This window comes from Pan paniscus, chromosome 1, assembly GCF_029289425.2.
Source record: "Pan paniscus chromosome 1, NHGRI_mPanPan1-v2.0_pri, whole genome shotgun sequence".
In the NCBI taxonomy this organism is placed as follows: domain Eukaryota; kingdom Metazoa; phylum Chordata; class Mammalia; order Primates; family Hominidae; genus Pan; species Pan paniscus.
Window position 1 is genome coordinate 141,188,174 of NC_073249.2, and position 25,496 is coordinate 141,213,669.

Below are 25,496 nucleotides of genomic sequence, written 5' to 3' on the forward strand. Positions count from 1 at the left end.
TCCTGAAAATCAAGCAAAGAAAATGTTTGCCAGAGGAGGAGGGAGGGAAGGGATTAACTGGGTCCACGTTAAGTAAAGCAAAAACTGAGGAAGACTACTGAATTTAGCAATGCAGACATCATTAAGGACCTTCATCAAGAGCAGTTTAGAGGAATGGTAGTAGTTAAAACCTTATCAGATTTTAAGAGAAAAGGATAATGCTAGGAACTTTTCATTCCCAGTAACGAAGCACATAATTGATATTACCTGGCTAAATTAATTTTTTAAGTTAAAAGCATAAAATAAATAACAAACAGCAATGAACTTTCAAGCTGAGACTTTAAAGGAGACAGCAGAAAGTGAACCCAACATTTGGAGCTACTTTTGCCCCCAGTATGTTGAGAAGCTTGGTGGCTTCAGGAGGTAGGGGTCAAAAGTTAGAATCTGTGGCCCACCAAAGGTGAGGACTTAGGCTTTCAAAGGCCTGCATTCTAGTAGTAAAGATAAACTGGAAGAAAACGAACATTCGTACAGATTGTAGGTTTGCTTCACATCATCTGGATAGCTCAGAAAATCCCAAACTTTGAACTTGTATTAAAATGGTTCCAAAGTGCTGGAACTCCCACATACTGTCAGAAACAAACAAAAATCTTCTATAAAAGATAACATTTTCCTAGAACTCAAACTATTTCCACAAATAATTTCAAAAATGCAGTGCCCAGCACACAATCGACAACCAAACACACAAGTTGACACAACACCATGAATGAGAACTAGTAGAAACAGCAGACAACGAAAGCAGACTCAAAAGAGAGAAAAGAAGTAGAATTTAAATCTGCAAGTATAATGAACAAGATAAGTCTTCTTTCTTTCTTTCCTTTTCTTTTCTTTTCTTTTTTTTTTTGAGGCAGAGTTTCACCCCTGTGCCTAGGCTGGAGTGCAGTGGCTGGATCTCGGCTCACTGCAACCTCCACCTTCCAGGTTCAAGCGATTCTACAGCCTCAGCCTCCCAAGTAGCTGGGATTATAGGCGCCAGCCACCATGCCCAGCTAATCTTTTTTTTTTTTTTTTTTTTTTTTTTTTGTATTTTTAGAAGAGACAGGGTTTCACCGTCTTGGCCAGGCTGGTCTCAAACTGCTGACCTCGTGATCTGCCCGTCTCGGCCTCCCAAAGTGCTGGGATTACAGGCGTGAGCCACCGTGCCCGGCCTTAAGATAATTCTTCTATAGGAACACAGTTTATTCACTATAATAAGAGAGAAGGCAGGCCAGGTGCAATGGCTCACGCCTGTAATCCCAGCACTTTGGGAGACCGAGGTGGACAGATCACTTCAGGCCAACATTTTTTTCGGATCAGTTTGAGAACAGCCAGGCCAACGTGGTGAAACTTCATCTCTACTAAAAATACAAAAATTGGCCAGCCATGGTGGAATGTGCCTGTGGTCCCAGCTACCCAGGAGGCTAAGGTGGGAGGATCTCCTGAGCCTGCAGGGGGTGGAGGTTGCAGTGAGCCAAGATCATGCCACTGCACTCCAGCCTGGGCAACAGAGCAAGAGAGAAATTCCTATTTCAAAAAGAGAGAGAAGGTAGAATATATGTGTACAAGCACAGACATGTGGGTAGATATGATAGTGGGAGTTTATATAAGTTACATAAATTTTCTTCAGATTCCTTCAGTTGTCTCATTGAAATTGGAAGCTTATCAGTTGAGGATAAGAACGAATGAATAGGTGTAAGATAGTTAACTATCTTAGTGATAGAGGGAATAAACTCTGGAAACACCATATTACTGTCTAGCAGCTTTACAGACACATTTGAATTTGAAGGATGCCCATCACAACAGTTGTGTTTTTCTCCTACCACTTTTTTCTGTGCAGGTATAGGCACAGGTTAGGGAGAAACTTACGTAGGATTGGGGATTTATAAGACAAGTAGAGTGAAATGAGGCAGGGCAAGGGTGTAAGGAAGTTTATAAGGACATTACTATAGTAAAGGACTGTGGATTTTTAAGCTGGGTAAGAAGGGAAGTGAACATATGATCATTAGGGGCAATGAAAAAGTGATAGTAGGTCCTGATGAAAGTGAAGAATTATTGGAGTTAGGACACTAGAGGGAGTGAACTGGAAAGAGAAGAGAAATGAAATTATGGAGGAGATGCAGTTGTTGGTAATAACAAAAGCTAGGATATGGCCTTGGAAGTTAATGGTTAAAGTAAGGTACGAGGGTAGGGGGAGGGTACAAGATCATTGGTGGAAAAGTAAGAGGGTTGGGGAGGATACAATTCAAGGAACGGAAGGCCAACATGTTGAAAGCATCATCTATGTGGCTTTAAAATCACCAAGAATTAGGTCATAAGTAGATTTTCTGAAAGTGATAAAAAGCTAAAATTGTCATAGAAAAATAGTAAATGATTACACCATGAGGAACTAATGAATGATATAATGTGATTATAGTAATTTCAATATGGAGTGTTTTCAGGGAGAAAGTGCAAAGAATGGTCTGTAAGTAGCAACAAAGAGCAAGAAAGATGCCTTGCCACCTTCGGGCACAACACTGTAGAGGCTACAAGAGAAGCAGTGTCCTCAGGGAAGAGCTAGTTTTGAATCAGAACATTTAGGCTCACAAAAGATATGTCATGGTATAGGACTTCATCTCTAGCTTGGCATACCTTGAAAGAAATTATGGAGCCCCTACCCAAATAGAATATAACACCTGAATTCAAAGCATTTCACCCCATATAACAATAAAATTTGCTTGATGGAAAACCTTTTATAAAGAATTTTTTATTATTAGCTCATATAGTAGTAGGATAGTATTTCTTGGAAGACAAGAGAAGGTGAAAGAAGATATATGTTTACTCCATTAGGTAAGACTGGAAGCCCTCATCAGATTCTGATGAAAAATTCAGCTGTACTTTCTAAAAACTTTATGAAATATTCAAAATTCTGAAGATAAGGGACTAGGAATGGTTGACCTCCTTCACCCCTTTCTTCTGTATTTCAATATATCAGTGGTTCTCCAAATGTGATCCCTGGACCAGAATTAGATACTGTTAGAAATGCAGATTCTTAAGCCCCACCCCAGACTTAATAAATCAGCAACTCTCAAGGGTAGGGCCCAGCTATGTGTGTTTTAGTGACGGTTTGATGCACACTAAAGTTTGAACACTGCTGCAGCTGAGGACCATTTCTACCCTTTGAGCTACCAATTAAGCAAGTAAGCATTTTGAGGGATTAGTAGAATAGTAGAGAGGAGAATATTTGAGGATGTTTTGGAAGCTAGAGGAAACTCAGGATGAGCTAGAGGAATCTTTGCTATGGAATAAAAGTGGAATGAACAAGGACTTCTGCCTACTGTAGAAAAAATGACTTAACAAAAACCGTTGAATGTTCTTGCCTTTTTAATGCAGGAAAACAGGGCTGCCTTATTCAAAAATTCCTGTCCTTTGTATTTGGAATAAGATGCTATTTTAATACTCTCAGTCTGTTAGTCTGGAATTAAGATGCGAGGCCATTGCTTTTCAGTCTAAGTATTTTCTGTAGTCTGAGTTTAGGCCCAGTTTTATTCTCTTGGGCATTCAGTGGAGCAAAGACTGGTAGAATTTCACTAGCTATAGGGACCTCAGTTTTTCCCACTGAGTGATAGTGGGAAAATCTGAAAGAGTACAAAAATGATAAACATTTAATTGTATGATTTTTTTGTGAAAACAAAAATGTTCTCATATTTTTATTTTACTTATCAGTATTATACATAAAGATATATTTTTCCTTCAAGAGATGGAAGTTGTTTCTATTATAAAACAAAATGTTCGTTTGAAACACTGTAATGATGTATAACAGAAATATACACATATACTTCATTAAGTTCAACTTTTCTGTTAACTATGTAACTAAACAATTCACTTTTAGTTGCTGAGCACATCTTCTTATCTGTAGAATGAAGCAATCAATTCAGCTATTCTATCGTTTTATCATAATTTAATCATAATTGATTAAAATTATGAAACACTCTGAAATTGATAGTTATGTGAAAAATACAGCATTTTTAGTATCAATTTTACATAATGCAGCATTCATTCATTCACTAAATGTAAATATATAATCTTCTAAGTTTTTAACAGGTGAAACTGTGATAATATGTATTTAAAGTACCATGACAATTTATAAGGATGTGGCCGGGCACAGTGGCTCACGCCTATAATCCCAACACTTTGGGAGGTGGAGGTGGGCAGATCACTTGAGGTCAGGAGTTCAAGGCCAGCCTGACCAACCTGGTGAAATCCCATCTCTACTGAAAATACAAAAATTAGCCGGGTGTGGTGGCCCATTCCTGTAATCCCAGCTACTCAGGAGGTTGAGGCATGAGAATCACTTGAACCCGGGAAGCGGAGGTTACAGTGAGCCAAGATCGCACCGCTGCACTCCAGCCTGGGCTAACAGACTGAGACTCTCTCTCTCAAAAAAAAAAAAAGAAATTATAAGGATTATGGCATTTAATAACTTTATGTTTTACTATAAATTATTAGGAAAATACTGGATTGACCCAAATCTTGGCTGTCCTTCAGATGCCATTGAGGTTTTCTGCAATTTCAGTGCTGGTGGCCAGACATGCTTACCTCCTGTTTCTGTAACAAAGGTATGTTACTGAATTTTAGAACACATGTCGTTATATTGCACAGTATCAGTGAAAAATTATGTTTAAAATTCTATCATTTTAAATAATTATGAATTTTAAGAATGAAAGCAAAGATTATTCTCTATTCTGTATGAGAAATAAATATGTTATTTTTTAAAACTAGTTAATCACAGTAAATCTTGACATTTTGATTGTGTCTTTTTATTATTTGGCTTAGTTTGCCTTACCCTACTGATCATGTTTTTTAAATTCCTTTTAAAATTGTGCAACATATGCTATGTTTTTATGCATACACACACATTAGAAATTTCTTAAACAGCTAGTGTTTGTAACCAGTAATCAGTTACCTGAAGTTTTGCTGAAAATTATGTTATAATCATTAAAAAAGAATTTGCCACAAAATCTTGCTATTTATGGTTATTGGGCACATAATAACCTTTCTTAAACATCCACAGAATACTACTAAAAACTTCTTTCATGAATAATTCTATAAATCAAACGTTTAGAACAAATGCATGTTAGTTTGTTAAACTAACATATATTATAACACTGGGAGTTATAACAAATATTTATAAAACCTAAATCCTAGCTGTACCTATAACATATATTGAAACCAAAACTATGTTTCTTTCTTTTTCTGATTAAACCAGCTTGATATATGATCAAGAATTTCTCATTGACAAAGAACTGATACATGTGCCTATTGTGTGTTTTGTTCATCATAAAAAGACAGCAGATAAAATTCAATCTCTTTAGCTGCTTCTTATTGAACCGCCCTCTCCTCCTAAAACACCTCTCTTCATTAACCAGGGCATTCCATCAATTTATTTTAATAGGCATTCACCATTATCACCCCTGAAATAGAAGAGGGAAGGATTCTTCCATTCCTAGGGAATCGTGAACCTCTAATAAAGAGCAGCATGATAGTCCTACTTCCAAAATATCCACATCATCATCCTCATTCCAGTGGAAGTTGGCATAGGATTATCATAGAAGGAAAGAAGATGGGGCTGTGTGAACTGTGCAGAGGAAATAGGAGCAGTGGGGAAGTGGACTCTAGTTATTTCCATGACCAAATCACTTCTCTCATTTCTTTGATTCATAAACTCAACCCAAGGAAGACCAGAGAAGTACTGGGATGAACAGTAGACTTGGAATCAGAGACTGGGGTTCTAGTCTCTATTCTATGAACCTAGGGAATAAAACTGTGATCCACCAGAGGGCCTGCTCTGTGCCAGGAACAATGCTAGGTAAATTACATTTGTCATTTTTAATCCTCATAACAACCATGCCAGATTAGTGTTATACCCGAATTTACTGACAAGGAAATTAAGGCTCAGAAAGCTTAAATATTGTTTGCAAGTTTCTGACTCTAATCTGTAAAATGAAGGAATTGAATTACTTAAAATCTAATGTTCCTTATTATCTTTCCATGTGTATGCCCTTCTTTTGCCTTTCCTCTCATTTTGTTTTTTCTTTCTGTTTTTCTTTTTGTTGTTATTGTTTTTCTTCTACATTACCTCGTAACTGATATTTTTCTAACTTTATGCTTGGAAATCAGTACAAATTCCTCAGTAGGAACTATTTCTGTTCACTTACATTATGACCATATCCCTGCTTGAATAATGCTAAAATAATAATAATCATGTCTAGAGCTATAGGAAAATCTGCCTTCCTGTTCAAGCCTGGGAAACGTGCAGTCAGTCTTCTTAAGTCTGATATTGTCCTATATATTAACTAATATATATATTAGTTAATACTTGTTTATGCATTCATTCATTCATTCAATAAATATTTATTGACGATTCACTGTGTGAATGAAACTACATTAAGGGCTGGTAACACAAAGAATAGGATTCTGTCCTTGTCCGTTAAGGCTCTCAAAGTTAAAATTACTCAACCAAATTATTGTTACAGCTTGTAACTCATCTTTGGAAACTCTCACAAAAAAAATCTCGAAGGCAGAGACAGAATCTCAGATTTTTATTAAAAAAAGTATTAAAGCATTAACCAAAAGCAAATTGTTACTTTATATACTGTGAAAATTATCTTTATTTTATTGATATTATATGTAGTAGCCTGATGGTATGCTGGAGCCAATTCATATAGGCTCAGGAAAGCCACTTGTTAACATTTCTTCCCATTGCCGTGTTCAGTGACCTCACCTTGGTAGTCTGAATTCAGCCATGCCTGTAATCCCAGCACTTTGGGAGTGCTTCTACCACAGGAGTCAGGAAATACTATAAATCATGGTTTTTCCTCCAAGAAGCAGTGGTTAGACATTTACCAGCACACCACTGACTGGCGCTTCAGTTCCAAGGAAAGGAGCTTTCTGGAGGCTGCCTTTGAAGGACTTTTCCTCAGGTTTTCCTGAACTGTTAAGTTTCTCAATTGCCATGTTATAACCTGCATATCATTTCTATGACATTAGTTGGAGTTTGGAGTTGGGAAAGTCCAGATGAACTTCCTTCATTTACTGAGTTCGGAAGCCACCCATATCATCACCATTCACTGTCTAAACACCCCAAGGTGGACAAGCACACAAACAAGTGGCCCAGGATTGCCTATTGGTTTCAAGGGATGGAATGGCCAGATTTTTAAAGTAAACACTCTACTTGAACCTAAAGTGCTTTCAGATGACTGCAAGGTAAGGAAATGGCACTTTTAGAATTGTTCAATATAACTAACTTAAAATTGATAAAACCATAAAATTAGGATAATTAGAGTAAGACTTTAATTACAAACTGCAGATACAGAAGGGTAGTAAGTTTTAATGTGCCTGACTTGTAACTGCATTTTCTAGAATCAATCATTTGTTTATATAATACCTTATCAACTTGTGTCATACCAATTGGTCTTAGATTTTTGCATGCAAAACAGGTGTTAAGATGTAAATTTAATTTTTATTCCCTATATGAAATAATTATACCAGGATGGATGGATGGATAGATAGACAGATAGATAAATGATAAATAGATAGTGTATTTGGATAAATATTTTCATGTGTTTTCACTGCTGTAATTCTACATCTCATTATTGCATAAAAGGCAAGTTATAGAGGCAAGTGAGTTTTATTTCATTCTGTCAATCCCTGTACCTGATATCAAATATGGGTATAATTACATATTGACTGGCCCCACCAGTAAGTATTTGAATTGTAGCCTATTTTTTTTCCATTAAAATTAAATAGTGGGGCCAGGCATGGTGGCTCATGCCTGTAATCCCAGCACTTTGGGAGGCCGAGGCAGTCAGATCACTTGAAGTCAAGAATTCAAGACCAGCCTGGCCAACATGGTGAAACCCCGTCTCTATTAAAAATCCAAAAATTAGCCAGGCATGGTGGCAGGTACCTGTGATCCCAGCTACCTGGGAGACTGAGGCAGGAGAATCACTTGAACCCAGGAGGTGGAGATTGCAGTGAGCCAAGATCGCACCACTGCATTCCAGCCTGGGCAGCAGAGTAAGACTCTGTCTCAAAAAAAAATAAATTAAATTAAATTAAATTAAATAATGGGGCTAGGCACTATGGGGCACATCTGTAATCCCAGCACTTTGGGAGGCTGAGGCGGGTGGTTCACTTGAGGCCAGGAGTTTGAGACCAGCCTGGCCAACATGGAGAAACTCCGTCTCTACTAAAAATACAAAAATTAGCCAGGCATGGTGGCACACGCCAATAATCCCAGCTACTCAGGAGGCTGAGCCACAAGAATTGCTTGAACCTGGGAGGCAGAGGCTGCAGTGAGCCAAGATTGTGCCACTGCACTCCAGCCTGGGCAACAGAGCAAAACTCTATCTCAAAAAAAAAAAAAAAATTAAATGACAGTTACTATGAAAAATCTATAATTTTAAAACACTATTTCTTAGAGCAGGTGTTGGCAAACTATGTTCAACAGACCAAGTCGGGCCCACTCCATGTTTTTGTGAATAAATTTTTATTGGAACACAGCCATCCTTAATTCATTTACTTATTATCTATGGCTGTTATGGCACTACAATGGCAGAGTTGAGTAGGTATGACAGAGACTGCAGGGCCCACAAAATGTAAAATACTTACTATCTGGCCCTTTAGAGAAGAGTTTGCTGACCCCTCTTTTAGAGAATGGAGTTGTACACTTTATGTATGTATCATTAATTATTTTAAGTAGCTTCATTTCCTATCTTTGTGTACTATGAAGCCCATGATTTAGTATCTCAACATTTCCAAGTTACTCTACTTTTTCATAACATTTTATTTCCAGGAAAATAGTGCTTGAAAAATCATAAGCAAATAGAAGTATATATATCTTATTATCTATATTTGAAGAGATGAGTATCATCAACAAATTTATTTAACTTGTACAGTTGGGCCCAGAAACATTCAGTGACTCACTAGTACCTCTGAGACACAATTCAAACTTATCAACTCCATTGAGTGCTTACAACAACCAGACCCCAGCCTGCTTTTCTAGATTGCGCTTTCACTGGCTGTCTGTTGTAAACTATGGTCAAACTCATCTGTTACAATAATAATAGGGATAATAATATCAACAGCTCCTACTACTATTTATTGGGAGTTTTATTATATGTTAAGTGACCATGCATTACATTAATTATTTTATTCATAATAACAGCTTTGTAAAGAATATATTATTGGTCCTATTTTATAGGTATGAAAGTAAAGGCACAGAGAACTTGCTCAAGGTTATTTTGAGCAAAGTAGGGCAGCCAATTAGCATAATTAAAAATAAATTAGCAAGTAAGTAAAATTAGCATAAGTAAAATAAAAATTAAAGTAAAAAATAAATAAAAGTTAAAGTAATGCAGCTAATTAGATAATCGCAGTCATACAGCTAATTAGAGGAGGAACAAGAAATCAATCCCAGGCATGGCTGGGCACAGTGGCTCATGCCTGTAATCCCAGCACTTTGGGAGGCCAAGGCAGGCAGATAACAAGATCAGGAGATCGAGACCATCCTGGCTAACACGGTGAAACCCCGTCTCTACTAAAAATACAAAAAATTAGCCGGGCATGGTGGCAGACACCTGTAGTCCCAGCTACTCGGGAGGCTGAGGCAGGAGAATGGCGTGAACCTGGGAGGCGGAGCTTGCAGTGAGCCTAGATTGCACCACGCACTCCAGCTGGGCGACAGAGTGAGACTCCGTCTCAAAAAGAAAAGAAAAGAAATAAATCCCAGGCATGGAGAACTCCAAAGCCCAGGCCTTACTGTACTGCTAGTGACTTTTGATTGAAATTTCATTTAATCCTCGCAAGCCTGTGAGGTAGGTGTTTATTATTCCCATTTTATATGTGGGGAAAGTGAGAGTACCAGAATTTCTATCAAAATCTGTCCCAGGTCAAATCCGTGAATTTAAACGCCATGCTAAGCTAATTTTCACAGCCACTTTCTACTTGCCCATCTGTTTTTTAGTTTTTTGTGGTTGTTGTTGTGTGTGTGTATATGTATGGGTGTTCAGCTTAAGCCATTCATTTTCTCTGAAATGCCTTTCTGTACCTCACTTATCAAGTGGAAATTTTAGGCATACTTTAAAGCCCATCTATATTCCAAATTTTTTCATGAAGCTTTCCCTGAGTACTCTAGTTAGAAATGAGGAATTTACTCACTATCTACATTTTTTACATTGTACTTTCTATAGATGGTCTTTTGTTGTGGTTATTTGTTTATGTTTTTACTCTCTTCAATTAGATTTATAAGCCACTAGCATTTAGAAGCCAGAACTATTGTATTCATCGTGTATTTCACAAGCACTGTAAGAACACTAAGTGTTACATCTTATTCAACTATGCTAAATATACTTAGTATTCAATAAATATTGCTTAAAAGACTTAATGAATGAATCTAACAGTGCCTCATACACAGAATTTTAGGTCTTGTTATCATACCAAGCTTATGACTTTAAACAAGTAACTTATTTTCAATGAGCTTCAATTGCCTTAACTTTAAAATAAAATTTATAGCTTAAATAATCTCTAAAGTTCCTTCAAAATTTAAAATTTATATCATGATAATTCTGTGAATAAGTGAATTAGCTCCTAAATAACAGCTCCACAAAACTCATCAATTGTTTTTCTCTATTGTGTCTGGTTGAATCTTAATCACAGGATATTTTATGATATGTTTTTGTTCCACAGAGTTTATTAGACACAAAAGAGAAGAAAGAGGGAAACTGTATAAATAGAGAGCTACAGAATGGGGCGGGGGGGAAGAAACCTAAAAGATGATTGCACATAATTATAATTTTAACTATTTCTGACTGAGGTGATTCTGTTTATTTTCTACCTAAAATACAGAGGTTGAAATAGCTCGTTCCCTTTTATCAAAGAAAAATATCCATCCTGAGGTATCAGTCCCAAATAAAGGAATACAGAACAGATGGTTATTACTCTTATTAGGAGTATTACAGCCTTTTAATTCATATCTGGTCCAATAATTCACAGACAGTTGAAGCAGAAGCCTGGCCTTAGCCTCTGGAAGTGAAAAATTAGAACAGACAGTGCCATTCTAGGGAAAGGAATAAGTCCAGGTTTTCAACTAATAATAGCAATTTTACCATTTATTGAGCATTGTTCTAGGCACTTTCTATTCGTTATCTCTAATCCTTAAAACAAGTTCACATTATCTGTGAAAGGCATTGTCTACTGAAAGTGACTGCTAATGAAATGCATATGAAAGCATTTTGTTCTTATTTTACAGATTCAAGATGGCAGCTGGCATAAGGCAACATTTCTTTTTCACACCCAGGAACCTAATCAACTTCCAGTGATTGAAGTACAAAAACTTCCTCATCTCAAAACTGAACGAAAGTATTACATTGACAGCAGTTCTGTATGCTTTCTGTAAAGTCTCTGAATTAGTTCCCGAATTCAGGCTGTTGGCCAGGTAATTGCTGCAGAGGGAGAAATAAGACAGACAGATACAGTCATTATGAAATGCATGTAATAAAGCATTGGCTAAATCTTAAAGAATCTCAGGAAGAACAGACTTCCTCCTAAGAAGGAGAAAAGGCATTTTTAAAGGACTATGATTGATAAAGTATTTAATTCTTTTAAAAATTATATTGATCTCAGCTTTCTTAGAGAATTCCCTAGAACTAAAAAATTATAAATATGGAATTCTTCAGGGTATCTTATATTTTTGACTGAGTGCGTAGTACCCATTAGACAGCTGGAGATGCAGAGCACTATGGAGCAATACTGGCTAATGCTTCCAAATGTGCACTGCTTCTGTCTAAAAATTACAAGCCACAGTCTAATATGTCTTATTTTCCAAAACACTAAGCTGTATTCAGGTCCCCGATGGGCATATACATCTTAGCCGGTGATACACTACCTCTTACGTGTTGCCTCTTTGTGTTGCTTGGTGCTCTTTCGAAAACAAGGTGCTTATGGCTTTCATAGACTATTTCCTTTTTCATCTTTGTCATTCTTTAAAAGTGTATGTACTGGTTACATCAAGATATGTTTTGGTTGTTAGTACTTATTTTAATTTGTTTGGTCACACACTTAATAACACGTAAAACTATTTATGTGAAGTCCTTGTTTTATTTTAAAATTCTCTTTGTGTATTTGGAATCAAAGCCAGCACATTGTAACCTGTGCTTGTACGCAAAAGAATTAGATTTCTTTGTTTTTGTTTTATTTTTTAAATTGTTGTAAAAATTATTATAGGCCAGCTACATCTAGTAGTAGGTTTGGGGTACAGATTGGGGGTTGTGCCATACTGTTTTTAAAGTTCATGATCATCTGGAATGATACTTAGTGTATATATATTTTGTGAAGTTTTAATTCAGCAAATTTTTTGAAATTGCTGCTGTTTTAAATTATAAAACCTTCATATTTCTGCTTTGTAGAAATTATATGTTTTGTAGTATTCATTGATTTTCTTTCACTGTACTTAAATTTAGTGTTAGTACTTTAAAATTTTTAATTTACCAGTCTTTAAAGCAACATCCAGGGAAAAAAAAGTCTTTTCCCATTTAAAATAGGCTCAGCCAGTTCAATGTCTCCTTGTTATCAGAGAAATGTTAGTTCAATACTGAAAGAAAAATATTATACCTCTTGGTATCTAGAAAAGCTTGTTCATCCATTATAAATATATCTTTAGCCACAGCAAACCACACATAACCTATCTATAATAAAAATGTGCTTTAAACAATTTTGGGTGGTATTTGTTTTTCTTCTTTTGTTACAATATGCTTTTATTATTTATGATAGCCCCTCTGGCATAGCCTTTCTGTGTTATGTATATTTATATTGTTAAGAAGTATCTTTTATATACCTGCAAAAGGATTATAGGACCTATTTCCATGACAAAAATAAACTCTTACATATATCATCAAATGACTTTCAACAAGTGCGCCAATGCCATTCAATGGAGAAAGGACAGTCTTTTCAACAAATGGTTCTGGGAAAACTGGATATCCACATGCAAAAGAATGATGGTGAACCCTTACCTTATATTACATACAAAAAGTAACTCAAAATGGGAGCAAATATCTAAACAAAAGAGCTAAAACTATAAAACTCTTAGAAGAACACAGAAAATCCTTCATGACACTGGATTTGGCAATGATTTCTTGGAATGACAACGAAAGCACAGTCAACAAGAGAAAAAAATAGACAAATTGGACTCTCTCAATATTAAAAATTCTCTGTGCATCAAAGAACACATCAAGAAAATGAAGAAGCAGCCCAAGGAATATGATAAAATATTTGCAAATCATATATCTGATAAGGGATTAATATCCAGAATATATAAAGAACTCCAGTGACTCAACAATAGAAGAACTGGCAACCCGGTTTAAAGAATGGGCAAAGGACTTGAATAAACATTTCTCCAAAGATATAGAAATGGCCAATGAATAAAAAGATGCTGGCTGGGCACAGTGGTTCATGCCTGTAATCCCAACACTTTGGGAGGCTGACGTGGGAGGATTGCTTGAGTCCAGGAGTTCAAGACTAGCCTGGGAAACGTAGTGAGACACGATCTCTACAAAAATTTTCTAAAAATTAGCCAGGCATGGTGGCACACATGTGTAGTCCTGGCTATTTAGGAGGCTGAAGCAGGAGCATCGCTTGAGCCCAAGAAGTTGAAGTTATGGTGAGCCATGATCACACCACTGCATTCTAGCCTGGGTGACAAAGTGAGACCCTGTCTCAAAAAAAAAAAAAAAAAGAGAAAATGCCCCAAATCAATAGTCGTTGGGTAAATGCAAATCAAAACCACCAGGAGGTACCAATTTTGTGGTATAATGCAAAAATATATTGGTCTTTATCTCTGGTTCCTGGCACAGGGCTCCTAAGACTCTTGGAATTTTCTAAGTGAAAGGAGTGTCTTTTGTTATTTATAATGAACCCTTTTCAATCACACCTGAGTTCATAAGGTTTTTTAGAGTGGGGCCCCTAAAGAGCCTCAGGATGGAGCTGGTCCCCAGAAAGACCAAGTAATTAGAGGGTTGAGACTTTCAGTCCCACCTACTGACCCCTGGGAAGAGGGGAGGGCAGGCCCTGGAGATGGAGCTCTGTAAAAACTCTTGAACAGTGAGATTTAGAGAGTTTTCTGTTTGGTGAACACATTAACTTGCTGGGAAGGTGATAACGCCCAGTAGGGCATGGAAGTTCTGCACTACACTCCCCATGCTCTGCCCTGTGCATCTCTTCCAGCGGGCTGTTCCTAAGTTATAATAAACTAGTAAACATAAGTAAAGTGTTTCCCTGAGTTCTGTAAGCCATTCTAGCAAACTGTTGAACATGAGGAGGGGCGTCATGGGAACCTACCATTTGTAGTTGGTTGGTCAGAATTACCGATGGCCTGGAACTTGCAACTGGCATCTGAAGTGGGTACTGAACCCATTTATCTGTGGAATGTGATGCTAATTTCAGGCAGTGTCAGAATTGACTTGAATTGTTGGACATCCAAATTGGTGTCTGAAGAATTGGAGAACTGGTTGTTAGTTGTGGAAAACACCCCAGAACTTTACACCCATTAGGATGGCTATTTTAAAAATAAAAGGAAAATAGCAAGTGTTCTCAAAGATGTGGAAAATTGAAAGCCTTATGCGTAGCTGGTGGGAATGTAAAATGGTACAACCATTGCACAGAATAGTTTGGTGGTTACTTAAAAAAGTAAATAACTTTTTAAAAAGTTGTGTGTGTGTGTATCTATGTACACGTATACAACTATGTATATGCATATATAGCTTTATATATATATATATAAAGCTAAATGTAGAATTACCATATCATCCAGCATTTCTCCTACATCTAGGTATATACCCAAAAAAATTGAAAGCAGGGTTTCAAATAAATATATGTATATCAATGTTTATGGGAAGCATTATTACAATAGCCAAAATGGATAAACAACCGAAATGTTGATAAACAGATGAATAGATAAACAAAATGTGGTATATACATACAATAGAATGTTATTCGGCCTTCGAAAGGAATGAAATTCTGTTATATGTCACAACATGGATGAACCTTGAAAATATTAGGCTAAGTGAAATAAGCCAGACACAAAAGGACAAATAGTGTATGATTCCACTTATATGAGGTACCAAGAATAGACAAATTCATACAGACAAAAAGTAGAATAGAGGTTACCAGAGGCCAGAGGAGGTGGGAATGAGGTGAGAACTATCCTTTTTTTAATGAGTGCAGAGTTTCTGTTTGGAATGACAACATTTTGGAGATAGATAATGAAGATGGTTGCACAACAATGTTAATGTACTTATTGCTACTGAATAATACACGTTAAAATGATTAAAACAGTCAATTTTATGTTATGCATATTTTACCCCAATTTTTAAAAATAGGGCCTTGGCAAAGATGTCTGTGTTTTCATTTGAAGAAGATAAAAATGTTTTTAAGAGGAGCACAAAGTTTGAGTGTAAACTAAAGAAATCATATCCTATAATCTAGTTTCAGTCTACATGCTATACATTCTGTTCCAAAAAGTAATAATAACTTAGTTTTGACTTACATGATTTTTCTAGAGATCATTTAAGAAATATATAGAGGACAGAAATGCTTGCTTTATGTTTTAAGTGTGTTCCTGAAATATCGAATTTAAAGCAAATTTCAATCAACTTAATCATAGGCAGTATAGTAGTTAGGAGTGCTCTGAGGATTCACTGTGATTTGGGGTGTATCATTGTAGGTTCATTGTCTCAGTTTCTTCGCTGTAAAATAGTGATAATAAAAATCTCATTTGGTCGTTGAGTGGATTCAAAAATGGAGAAATGCTTAAAACAGTGTCTGCCACAAAGTAATCACCATAAACATTAGTCGCTGCTCTTTATTGCCATCATCATCATCATCATTAAAGATTTAATAGTTCTATGATCATTATCACCAAAGAAGTTTATGCTAAATCTCTCAGTAAAATTATTCATCTGCTTTAAAGCCATGCTGTCCCCATATTTTGTTGTATAAATATAGATTTTTTATATATTATAATTATTAATTATTAAATATAAAGACTTTCTAAAAATCAAGTGCAACAGATAATATATACAATTAAGAAAAGTGTTTTGCTTTTCTCCCCATTTTTATGTACTAATGTAAAAGTTACAGTGGTTTGGCTGGGCACGGTGGCTCATGCCTGTAATCCCAGCACTTTGGGAGGCCGAGGTGGGTGGATCACCTGAGATCGGGGGTTCGAGACCAGCCTGACCAACATGGAGAAACCCCGTCTCTATTAAAAATACAAAAAATTATCCGGGCATGGTGGCACATGCCTGTAATCCCAGCTACTCAGGAGGCTGAGGCAGAAGAATCACTTGAACCCAGGAGGCGGAGGTTGCAGTGAGCCGAGATTGCACCATTGCACTCCAGCCTGGACGAAAAGAGTGAAACTCCATCTCAAAAAAAAAAAAATTATAGTGGTTATTACAAAGTAAATATCATGGACATTTTCTGTAATATGAAACCATAGCAAAAGGAATATTGGACTTAGAGGCAGAAAACATAAATCAAGTTTCAACTCTCCCATTTATTGGTTTGCAGTACTTGGATAAGTCACTAATTCTCTGTTATTATCTGTATTGGAATAGAGAGAGAGAAAGAGTAGGTAGGTATATAGAGTTTTGTGTGGGTTTTTTTTGTCTATATTGGCAAGTTTTTTTTTTTTGGTCTGCTTGTCCTATCAATTACATGAGAGAAGGGTGTTAAAATCTCCAACCATGACTGTGGGTTTGCCTGTTTCTTCTTTTGTTTCTCACTTTTTCTTGCTTACACATGTAATTAGTTGCATTCAAATTCACAGTTGATATATCCTGTAGTGTTCTGGCCAATGTTTAACACCCAGCTCACTAAGAGGAAAGAAAGAGACAATCCCTAATTTGTTAGCATTTGCTCATTTCTATAGTGTAAATACTTGTATTATGGCTGATTTCAAGCTACAAATAGATTACAGAACATGAAGATAGGAAGAGATAACACGTTGGGTCTAACAAGCTAGTCCAAGTTGGCTTTAGCCCACCATTGGTATGTCATCCTGTTAGAATGATTACTCTATCATTATGAAATATCCCTTTTCTGCTGATTAACTTAATGTTTACTTTTTTTTTGTTAGTATAATTATTTGAGCTTTCTTTTGTTAGTGTCTGCATGGCATATATTTGTCCATCCTTTTATTTTTAACCTTTTTGCATCTGTTCCTTTATTGTGTTTCTTGTAAGCAGCATGTAGTTTTATTTTTATTTTTAATCCACGTTGGCAACTTTAGACTTAATTAGAGTATTTGGCCTGTTTACATTTAATGTAATTACCGTTACATTTACATTTAAACCTGTTCTCTTACTATTGTGTATTTATCTCATCTCTAATTTGTTTCCTCTTTCCTCCTTTCTTGCCCTCCTTTTGAGTGGTAAAATATTTTTATTCTATATTTCCTCTTTTAGCTACTAGCCATATTTTTATTTTCTTTTAGTGGCTACCCTAGAGACTACAGTGGTCACCTTCATATCCTTGACTTTGTAGAGGCTATGTAAATTAGTACTTTTCGTGGTGGCTCATGCCTGTAATCCCAGAACTTTGGGAGGTTGAGGCAGGTGGATCCTTTGAGGTCAGGAGTTCAAGACTAGCCTGGCCAATGTGGTGAAACCCTGTCTCTACTAAAAATACAAAAAAAAAAAAAAAAAATAGCCAGGTGTGGTGGTACATGCCTATAATCCCAGCTACTTTGGAGGCTGAGGAAGGAGAATTGCTTGAACCCAGGAGGTGGAGGTTACAGTGAGCCAAGATCACACCACTGCACTCCAGACCGGGTGATGGAGTGATATTCCATCTCAAAATAAAAAAAAAAATAGTATTTTTCCACTTTTCAGACAATGCAAGCCCAGATCATGCCACTGCACTGCAGCCCAGGTGACAGAGTGAGACTCTGTCTCAAAAATAAAGAAATAAATAATTAGTGCTTTTCCACTTTTCAGATAATACAACAATATTACTACACTTTAATTCCATTTATCACTTCCTGACATTTTGTGGCATTACTCTCTGTATTTTTATTATACATATATTTAAAACTCTAAATATTTTAAACTGACCATTTAGTTTTATCTGCCTATTTATCCTTTTCTATGCTTTCTTTTTTGTTGTTTTTTAAAACATTTTTATTGATATATAGCTGTTGTACATATTTTGGGGATACATGTATTATTTGGGGAATACATATAACATTTTGATACATGTATACAATGTGTAATGATCAAAATAAGTTAATAAGAACATCCATCACCTCAAACATTTATTTTTCCTTTGTGTTGGAAACTACTATTTTTACTTGTTTGAGGAACCTCTATACTGGTTTCCACAATGGCTGTCCTACTTTACATTCCCACCAGCAATGTATGAGCATTCCCCTTTCTCCTCATCTCCTTGCCAACATTTATTTTTTTTTATAATAACCATTCTAAATGGGATAAGATGATGTCTCATTGTACTTTTGATTGCATTTCCCTGATGATTAGTGATGTTGAGAATTTTTTATTATACCTGTTGGCTATTTGTGTATCTTTAGAGAAATATCTATTCAGGTCTTGTGCTGATTTTTTAATAGGATCATTGGTTTCTTTGCTATTGAGTTGTTTGAGTGCCTTAAATATTCTGGTTATTAGTCCCTTGTTGGATTGATCATTTTCAAATACTTTCTCTCATTCTGTGGGATGTCTCTCTTTACTTTTTGTTGTTTCCTTTGCTGCAAGGAAACTTTTAGGCTTGATGTAATCCCATCTGTGTATTTTTAAATTGTGTTATTTTGTTTGTTTGTTTGTTTGTTTTTGCTATTGAGTTGTTTGAATCCCCTAAATATTCTGGTTATTAGTCCCTTCTTGGATGGATAATTTTCAAATATTTTCTCCCATTCTGTGAGTTGCCTCTTCACTTTTTGTTTATTGTTTTCTTTGCTGCACAGAAGCTTTTAGGCTTGATGTAATCCTATCTGTGTACTTTTGCTTTGTTACCTTTGCTTTTGAGGTCTTACTCAAAAAAATCTATGCTTTTCTTTCCTTCATTACCATGCTTTCATCTGGGATAATTTGCCTTCTGCTAGAGAACCTCCTTAAGTATTTCTTTTCATGTGAATCTACTGGTAAAAAAATTACCTTCATTTTTTTGTCTGAAAATTATTTCCTTTGTCTATGGGATATTTTTACTGGGTATAGAATTGCAGATTGTCATTTGTTTTCTTTTAAAGATATTATTCTATTGTTCTCTAACTTCCATAATTTCTGTTTAAATATCAGCTTAAAGTTTTATTTATTTATTTAATTTATTTTCTTTTTGAGACAATCTCACTCTGTCATCCAGACTGGAGTGCAGTGGTGCAATCTCGGCTCACCACAACCTCTGCCTCCTGGGTTCAAGCAATTCTTCTGCCTCAGCCTCCCAAGTAGCTGGGATTACAGGTGGCCACCACCACATGTGGCTAATTTTTGTAATTTTAGTAGAGACAGGATTTTACCATATTGGCCAGGCTGGTCTCAAACTCCTGACCTTAGGTGATCTGCCCACCTCAGCCTCCCAAATTGCTGGGATTACAGGCATGAGCCACTGTGCCTGGCCAAATTTTTTTTTCTCATTTGAAGAGATTGTGTCTTTTTCTTTGCTTTTAAGTGTTTGTTGTTGTTGTTGTTTTTGTTTTTGGTCCTTGGTTTTGAATAGTTTTACTGTGATGTACTTAGGGTAGATTTCTGTGTAATTATTTGCTTGGGATTCAAAGTGCTTGTTTAACATGTGACTTGATCTCTCTTGTAAGCTTTGGACAATTTTTGCTGAGGGTTTCATCAAATATTACTGCTATTGATTCAATTATTCTTTGCTTCTAGGACTTTACACACTCATATTTGAAATATATTTACTTTGTCTCATATATCTCTTATGCTCATCTGTATACTTTTCATCTTTTTTCTCTTTATGCTTCAGTTTATGTTTTGTTTTTTTTTACTGACTTAACTTTCAGTTCACTGACCCTATTTTTGCTATATCTAATGTGCTGTTAAACTCACCTTTGAGTTCTTAATATTAGAAATGGTAATTTTTCTTTTTTTTTATTTTTGGAGACAGTCTCGCTCTGTCACCCAGGCTGGAGTGCAGTGGCACAATCTCAGCCCACTGCAACCTCTGCCTCCCAGATTCAAGTGATTCTCCTGCCTCAGCCTCCCGAGTAGCTGGGATTACAGGCCTGTGCCACCACACCTGGCTAATTTTTGTATTTTTTAGTAGAGATGGGGCTTCGCCATGTTGATCAGGCAGGTCTTGAACCCCTGACCTCAGCTGATCCATCCTCCTCGGCCTCCCAAAGTGCTGGGATTAGAGGCATGAGCCAGCAAGCATGGCCAGAAATTGTAATTTTTTCTATTGTAATGTTTTCATGTCATCTTTTATGGAAATCTTCCATCCTATTTATCACTTATTGAGCATAATGATCACAATTGACATAAAGTCCATATTTGATTATTCCAACATCTGCATGTCCTAAAGATCTACTTATATTGTCTATTTTTTCCTTTTAGTTTCCAGTCACTTGATTTTGTCTTCTGGTGTATTTAATAATTTTTTTGTTAAGTGTAAGATATGCACAAAAGATTGCAGAAACTCTGAATGACAATAACTCCTTCTCAAGAGGATTTAATTTCCTTTTGGCAGGCAGTTGGATGCAATCAGTGATTGAGATAGTTCAAGACTGGACTTTAGGCCTTCAGAGAGCTGCCCTATTTCTAGTTTTATGGGGTAGCCCTTTAGGTGTCTCAACTGAATGCCTCGGGTGGTTACAAAGATCTTGTCCTCCCTTGTTGCCCCTGAACACCGAGTTTCATTTTCACCTTTTCTCCACTTCCCCATCTCACTAGTCTTGAAAACTTCCAAAAGCTCTTGGATACTGTTTTTATGTCCAGCAATTTCTCCCAGGGAAAAAGTGCTGGAGAAGGTCCAGTTTACCTCAGTATACTTCCTTCTTCATTACTAATCCTCTAACCCTGGCTGCTTTGGATGATCATTGATGCTGTCAAACAGTTATTTTTTATATTTATTCAGATATTATAATTGTTCTTAGCAGCATGTTTGCTCTGGTATGAGCAGTTCCATCATAACTCCTTATCTATAAAAAGGGAGAATAATTCCTGCTATTTATTCCATTTTTTAGTGGTCGCTGTAGGGATTATGATAGTTCTAATTTAGTACAATCTATTTAGAGCTCATACTGAATTACTTCAAAAAAGCATACTTGAACCTTGTATACTTGGAATAGTATGCTTCTACTTAATCCCTTCATCCTTGTGCTATTGTTGTCATGTATAGTACATCCATATATATTATGAATCCAACAATATGAGGTTATAGTTTTTGCTTTAAACATGTATATATTTTTGAATTATGAGAAGGAAATTTAAAATATATAAATATTTTTTTTTCTGTAGGCCCAACTTACCATCTGGTGTCATTCTCCTTCATCTGAAGAATTTCCCTTATCATTTCTTATAATGTAGGTCAGTTGATGATTAATTTTCTCTGTTTTTGTCTTTATTTCACTTTTCTTTTTTTTTTATAAGGTCTCACTCTGTCACCCAGGCTGGACTGCAGTGTCACATCTCGGCTTAATGCAGCCTCCGTTTCCAGAGTTCAAGTGATTCTCCAGCCTCAGCCTCCCAAGTAGCTGCGACTACAGGCACAAGCTACCAATGCCTGGCTATTTTTTGTAGAGATGGGATTTCACAATGTTGCCCAGGCTGGTCTCAAGCTCCTGAGGTGAAAGCAATCCTCCCGCCTCGGCATCCCTAAGTGCTGGGATTACAGGCGTGAGCCACCACACCCAGACCTCACCTTTATTTTTAAAAGATATTTTCTCTAGGTGTAGAATTCTTGGCTGCATTTTTTTTCAGCATTTTGGATATATCAGTCCAATGTCTTCTGGCCTCCAATGTTTGTTATTATAATTTAGTCATTATTTGTTCTCCATCTGTAATACATCATTTTTCTCTTGCTTCTTTCAAGATATCCTTTTATCTTTCTTTGGCTTTCAGCAATTTATCTATGAATACCTCTGTGCTTATATTTATCCTACTTGGGGCTTGTTGAGCTCAGGTCTAAAATGCTCTATATCATCTCAGTGCAACATTTTTCATGTATATTGTCTTGTATTATATTGATTCTTATACAGTAACAGCACAAATATTCAAATCACAACACTTATACACATAGAGTGAGGTAACCATCAGTCAAAAGTAAAATCTTTAAATTCACAAATTACACTGTAAACATATTTTCCCATTGACAAAATAGTTTGGCTCATTAAACTAAAGCCTAAAAGGTAGAACAAGTTAATTTTAAAATTCTATCAAATATTCTTTATATAGAGGCAGAGTTGCCATGAAGCTAACAAATGTAAGCTTTAAATCCCTGAAATGGCCTTCAAAATGTGTTCACATGGGCCTCCATGTTTGTAAAGTTTATAAAAGTACAATAATTTTTGGTTCTTTTTAACATAGAAGAGCATAAATTGAACGAGTTTCAGGCTTCGCAAAACCTAGATCTTCCCCTGCTTTTCACCTTGAATGAAACACAAATGTAGTTCTTTTCATGGGAAGCAAAAAGGAGTTTTTTGCGTGCTTGATGATTTTGTAATAAAGAGGAGGATCACTTCTAGGGGCACAGAAACAACCTGAGCAGTAGAAACATGGTGTTTGGCAGGAGGCACTTTGGCAGATCTCATGTCCTGACCAAAATATAAGAGTTTGGCCCTCCTGGCCCTCCTACGCAAGACTGGCAGGTTTTATAGTTTCAAAAATAAGTGTGAGCTAAGCCTTCAATGTATGTCCTGTTGGGTGTAACTTTTTCCTCATTATCTATATATTAATTGGCTATGTGAGCTATGATGAAGTTGTTGTCACCCAAGCCTGGGTACACAATTATGCAATCTGTGTGCTTTGGATTCAGAGTCCTAGCATTGTTTAAAGCCAAGTTAGAAAAATGATACCTCTTTGGAGAAGAGCAACTGATGGGGAATCTGAGCTGTCATCTTGGCTGTGCATAGCAGTAGAATTTTAGAACTGCACACAAGTACAAAAAAAATCTCAGTAACAATCCATTAAAAATAATTGCATTTTATTAGGTATCTAGTTCAGAACAAATTTACCGTTGAAATGCAAGAAAATTTTTCGCTTCTTTTTTTTTTTTTTTTTTTGAGATAGAGTCTGGCTCTGTCACCCAGGCTGGAGTGCAGTAGTGCGATCTCAGCTCACTGCAACCCCCACCTCCCGGGTTCGAGCGATTCTCCTGCCTCAGTCTCCTGAGTAGCTAGGATTACAGACACCTGCCACAGCACCCGGCTAATTTTTGTATTTTTAGCAGAGACAGGTTTTCACCACATTGGCCAGGCTGGTCTCAAACTCCTGAGCTCAGGTGATCTGCCCACCTCTCCTCCCCAAAGTGCTGGGATTACAGGTGTAAGACAAGCGCCCAGCCAATTTTTCACTTCTTGAAGCAAATAGTTGAAACCCAGTTTCATGAAAAGGGCATTCCTCATGAAAAGGGCATTCCTCATGAAGGCATAAAGATCTTCCTCAACTACTAGGAAATTAAAACTTTATTTAAACTTTTTGATATTACATTTAATTTTTTCACTTGAGCATTTTCAGTGTATAAAAGAGGTTCTCATTTAACTAATAATGCAAATTCCAAGATACTATATAAAACATTCACAGTTAAAATAATTTTTGTTCCCAAATGTTTTCCACATAATTCAATATACTCCAAAAAATACTGTTTTTTTTTTTCAAGTCTTCATACAATTGAAAAACAACTTGGTAGAAATCTTTAAATTAGTAGACATTAGCAAGTTCTTGGTTTGATAGTTGGAAGCGAGAAATTAAAACAATCAGAATTTCTTTAGCTTGGTTTTTATAGCCAAATATTATTCTGGCTGGTAAAACTTGCTCCTTTTAGGCCTTGTGTTAAAGAGAAATAATAATAATAAATTGAAATTTTAAAAAATTCGAAAATCTTTTTAGAAATAAATTTCACATACGTCTCTGCAGCAAATACTATGCCTTCTGTATCAGGTCCTGAATTTCTGTAGTAGTAATTACCCAATTATTGGATCCTTCTAGAGGAACATCAGTTATGATTGAACCACCTAAATGTATGAGGTATTTGTTTGATCCAAATAATGCTTTGCCAGTAATCAATCCAGGCAATTCTTTGGAAACAGTTATTTGTGTGGTCATAATAGGTCCATCCAAATCACGGTATAAGTCACTATCCCCTGTTAAGAATAATCATACCCAGAACCCATCTGTGGTTTCTTCCCTCACCTTACTTCTGTGCCCCAACCTTAGAACCCAAGCTCAGGAAGTGAATCTGGCTCTTTATCACCTGCAGGATGAAGAAGTGCAAGCTTCTCTGGAAGGCCTACAGAGCCTTGGTGACCTGATTTTTGATCACTTGTCAACATTTTCTCTTTCCTTTCTTATCAAAGTCAGCACTCTCCCACCATATTTAAATATCTGTCCTAGTCTGTTCTCTGTTGCTATAATAAAATACCACAGACTCAGTAATTTTTAAAGAGAAGAAATTTATTTCTCACAGTTCTGGAGGCTGGAAAGTCCAGAGCATGGTGCAAGTGTCTAGTGAGGGTTATCCCACGCTGGATTTGTTTTACAAAAACTCAGTCACATGATAACTAACCCACTTTCATGCTAAGATTAATCCATTCATGAATGTTCTACCCTCTTAAACCAATCACCTCTTATTAGGCCCCTCCTCTCAACACTGTTGGGTTAGGGATTAAGTTTCCAACACATGGACTTTTGGGGTACACATTCAAACCACAAGACTCTCTGATGTGCCCTGAACATATTCTACTTTCTCATTCCTATCTGGAAAGCTCTCCTGCCCTGTCTTCCTGGCCAACTCCCATTCATTCTTCAAGCTCCTCAGAAAAATCTTCCTAACTTTCCCCACACAGAAATACATGCTACTTACACTTAAGATCACATTCAATATTCTAATTACTTGCTTCAGTGTTTCATTTTTGCTATTTTCATGTTTATCTCCCTTCACTGAACTGTGAGCTCCTTGTAGGCAAATGGTAGATTTTAATACTTATAATCACACAGCACAGCACAGCACATTGTGTGATGCATAATAGGTGCTGAAGTCCTTCATATTTTTACATTTTATTGTCATGTATCAGACACTGCACTCTTGAGTTGTTGAGAAAAAAATGCAGGGTCCTTGTAAGCTTACTGTCTGGGAGAGAAACTGATGTTAATAAAGTGATAATATAAGTAAATACATAATTATAACTTGAAATAAGTTCTCTAAACACACACACACACACACACACACACAACCATGATCTAGGTTGAGCATAGGGGAGGAGG

General features: G+C 36.4%; 1 protein-coding gene across 3 annotated transcripts in view; it reads left to right on the forward strand.

Moving 5' to 3' along the window:
* The window catches only part of COL24A1 (collagen type XXIV alpha 1 chain), a 404,401-nt gene extending 391,634 nt beyond the window's left edge, over positions 1 to 12,767 (forward strand). For 2 of the 3 annotated variants that reach the window (XM_003805298.6, XM_055116591.2), the window contains 3 exons: positions 4,504 to 4,613; positions 7,045 to 7,260; positions 11,306 to 12,767. In XM_003805298.6, the coding sequence (XP_003805346.4) occupies positions 4,504 to 4,613; positions 7,045 to 7,260; positions 11,306 to 11,452 (473 nt within the window). In that variant the 3' untranslated portion in view covers positions 11,453 to 12,767. The remainder of the gene's footprint in view (positions 1 to 4,503; positions 4,614 to 7,044; positions 7,261 to 11,305) is intronic. The other variant, XM_034934180.3, reaches the window with a different exon arrangement.
* The last annotated feature ends 12,729 nt before the right edge of the window (positions 12,768 to 25,496 follow it).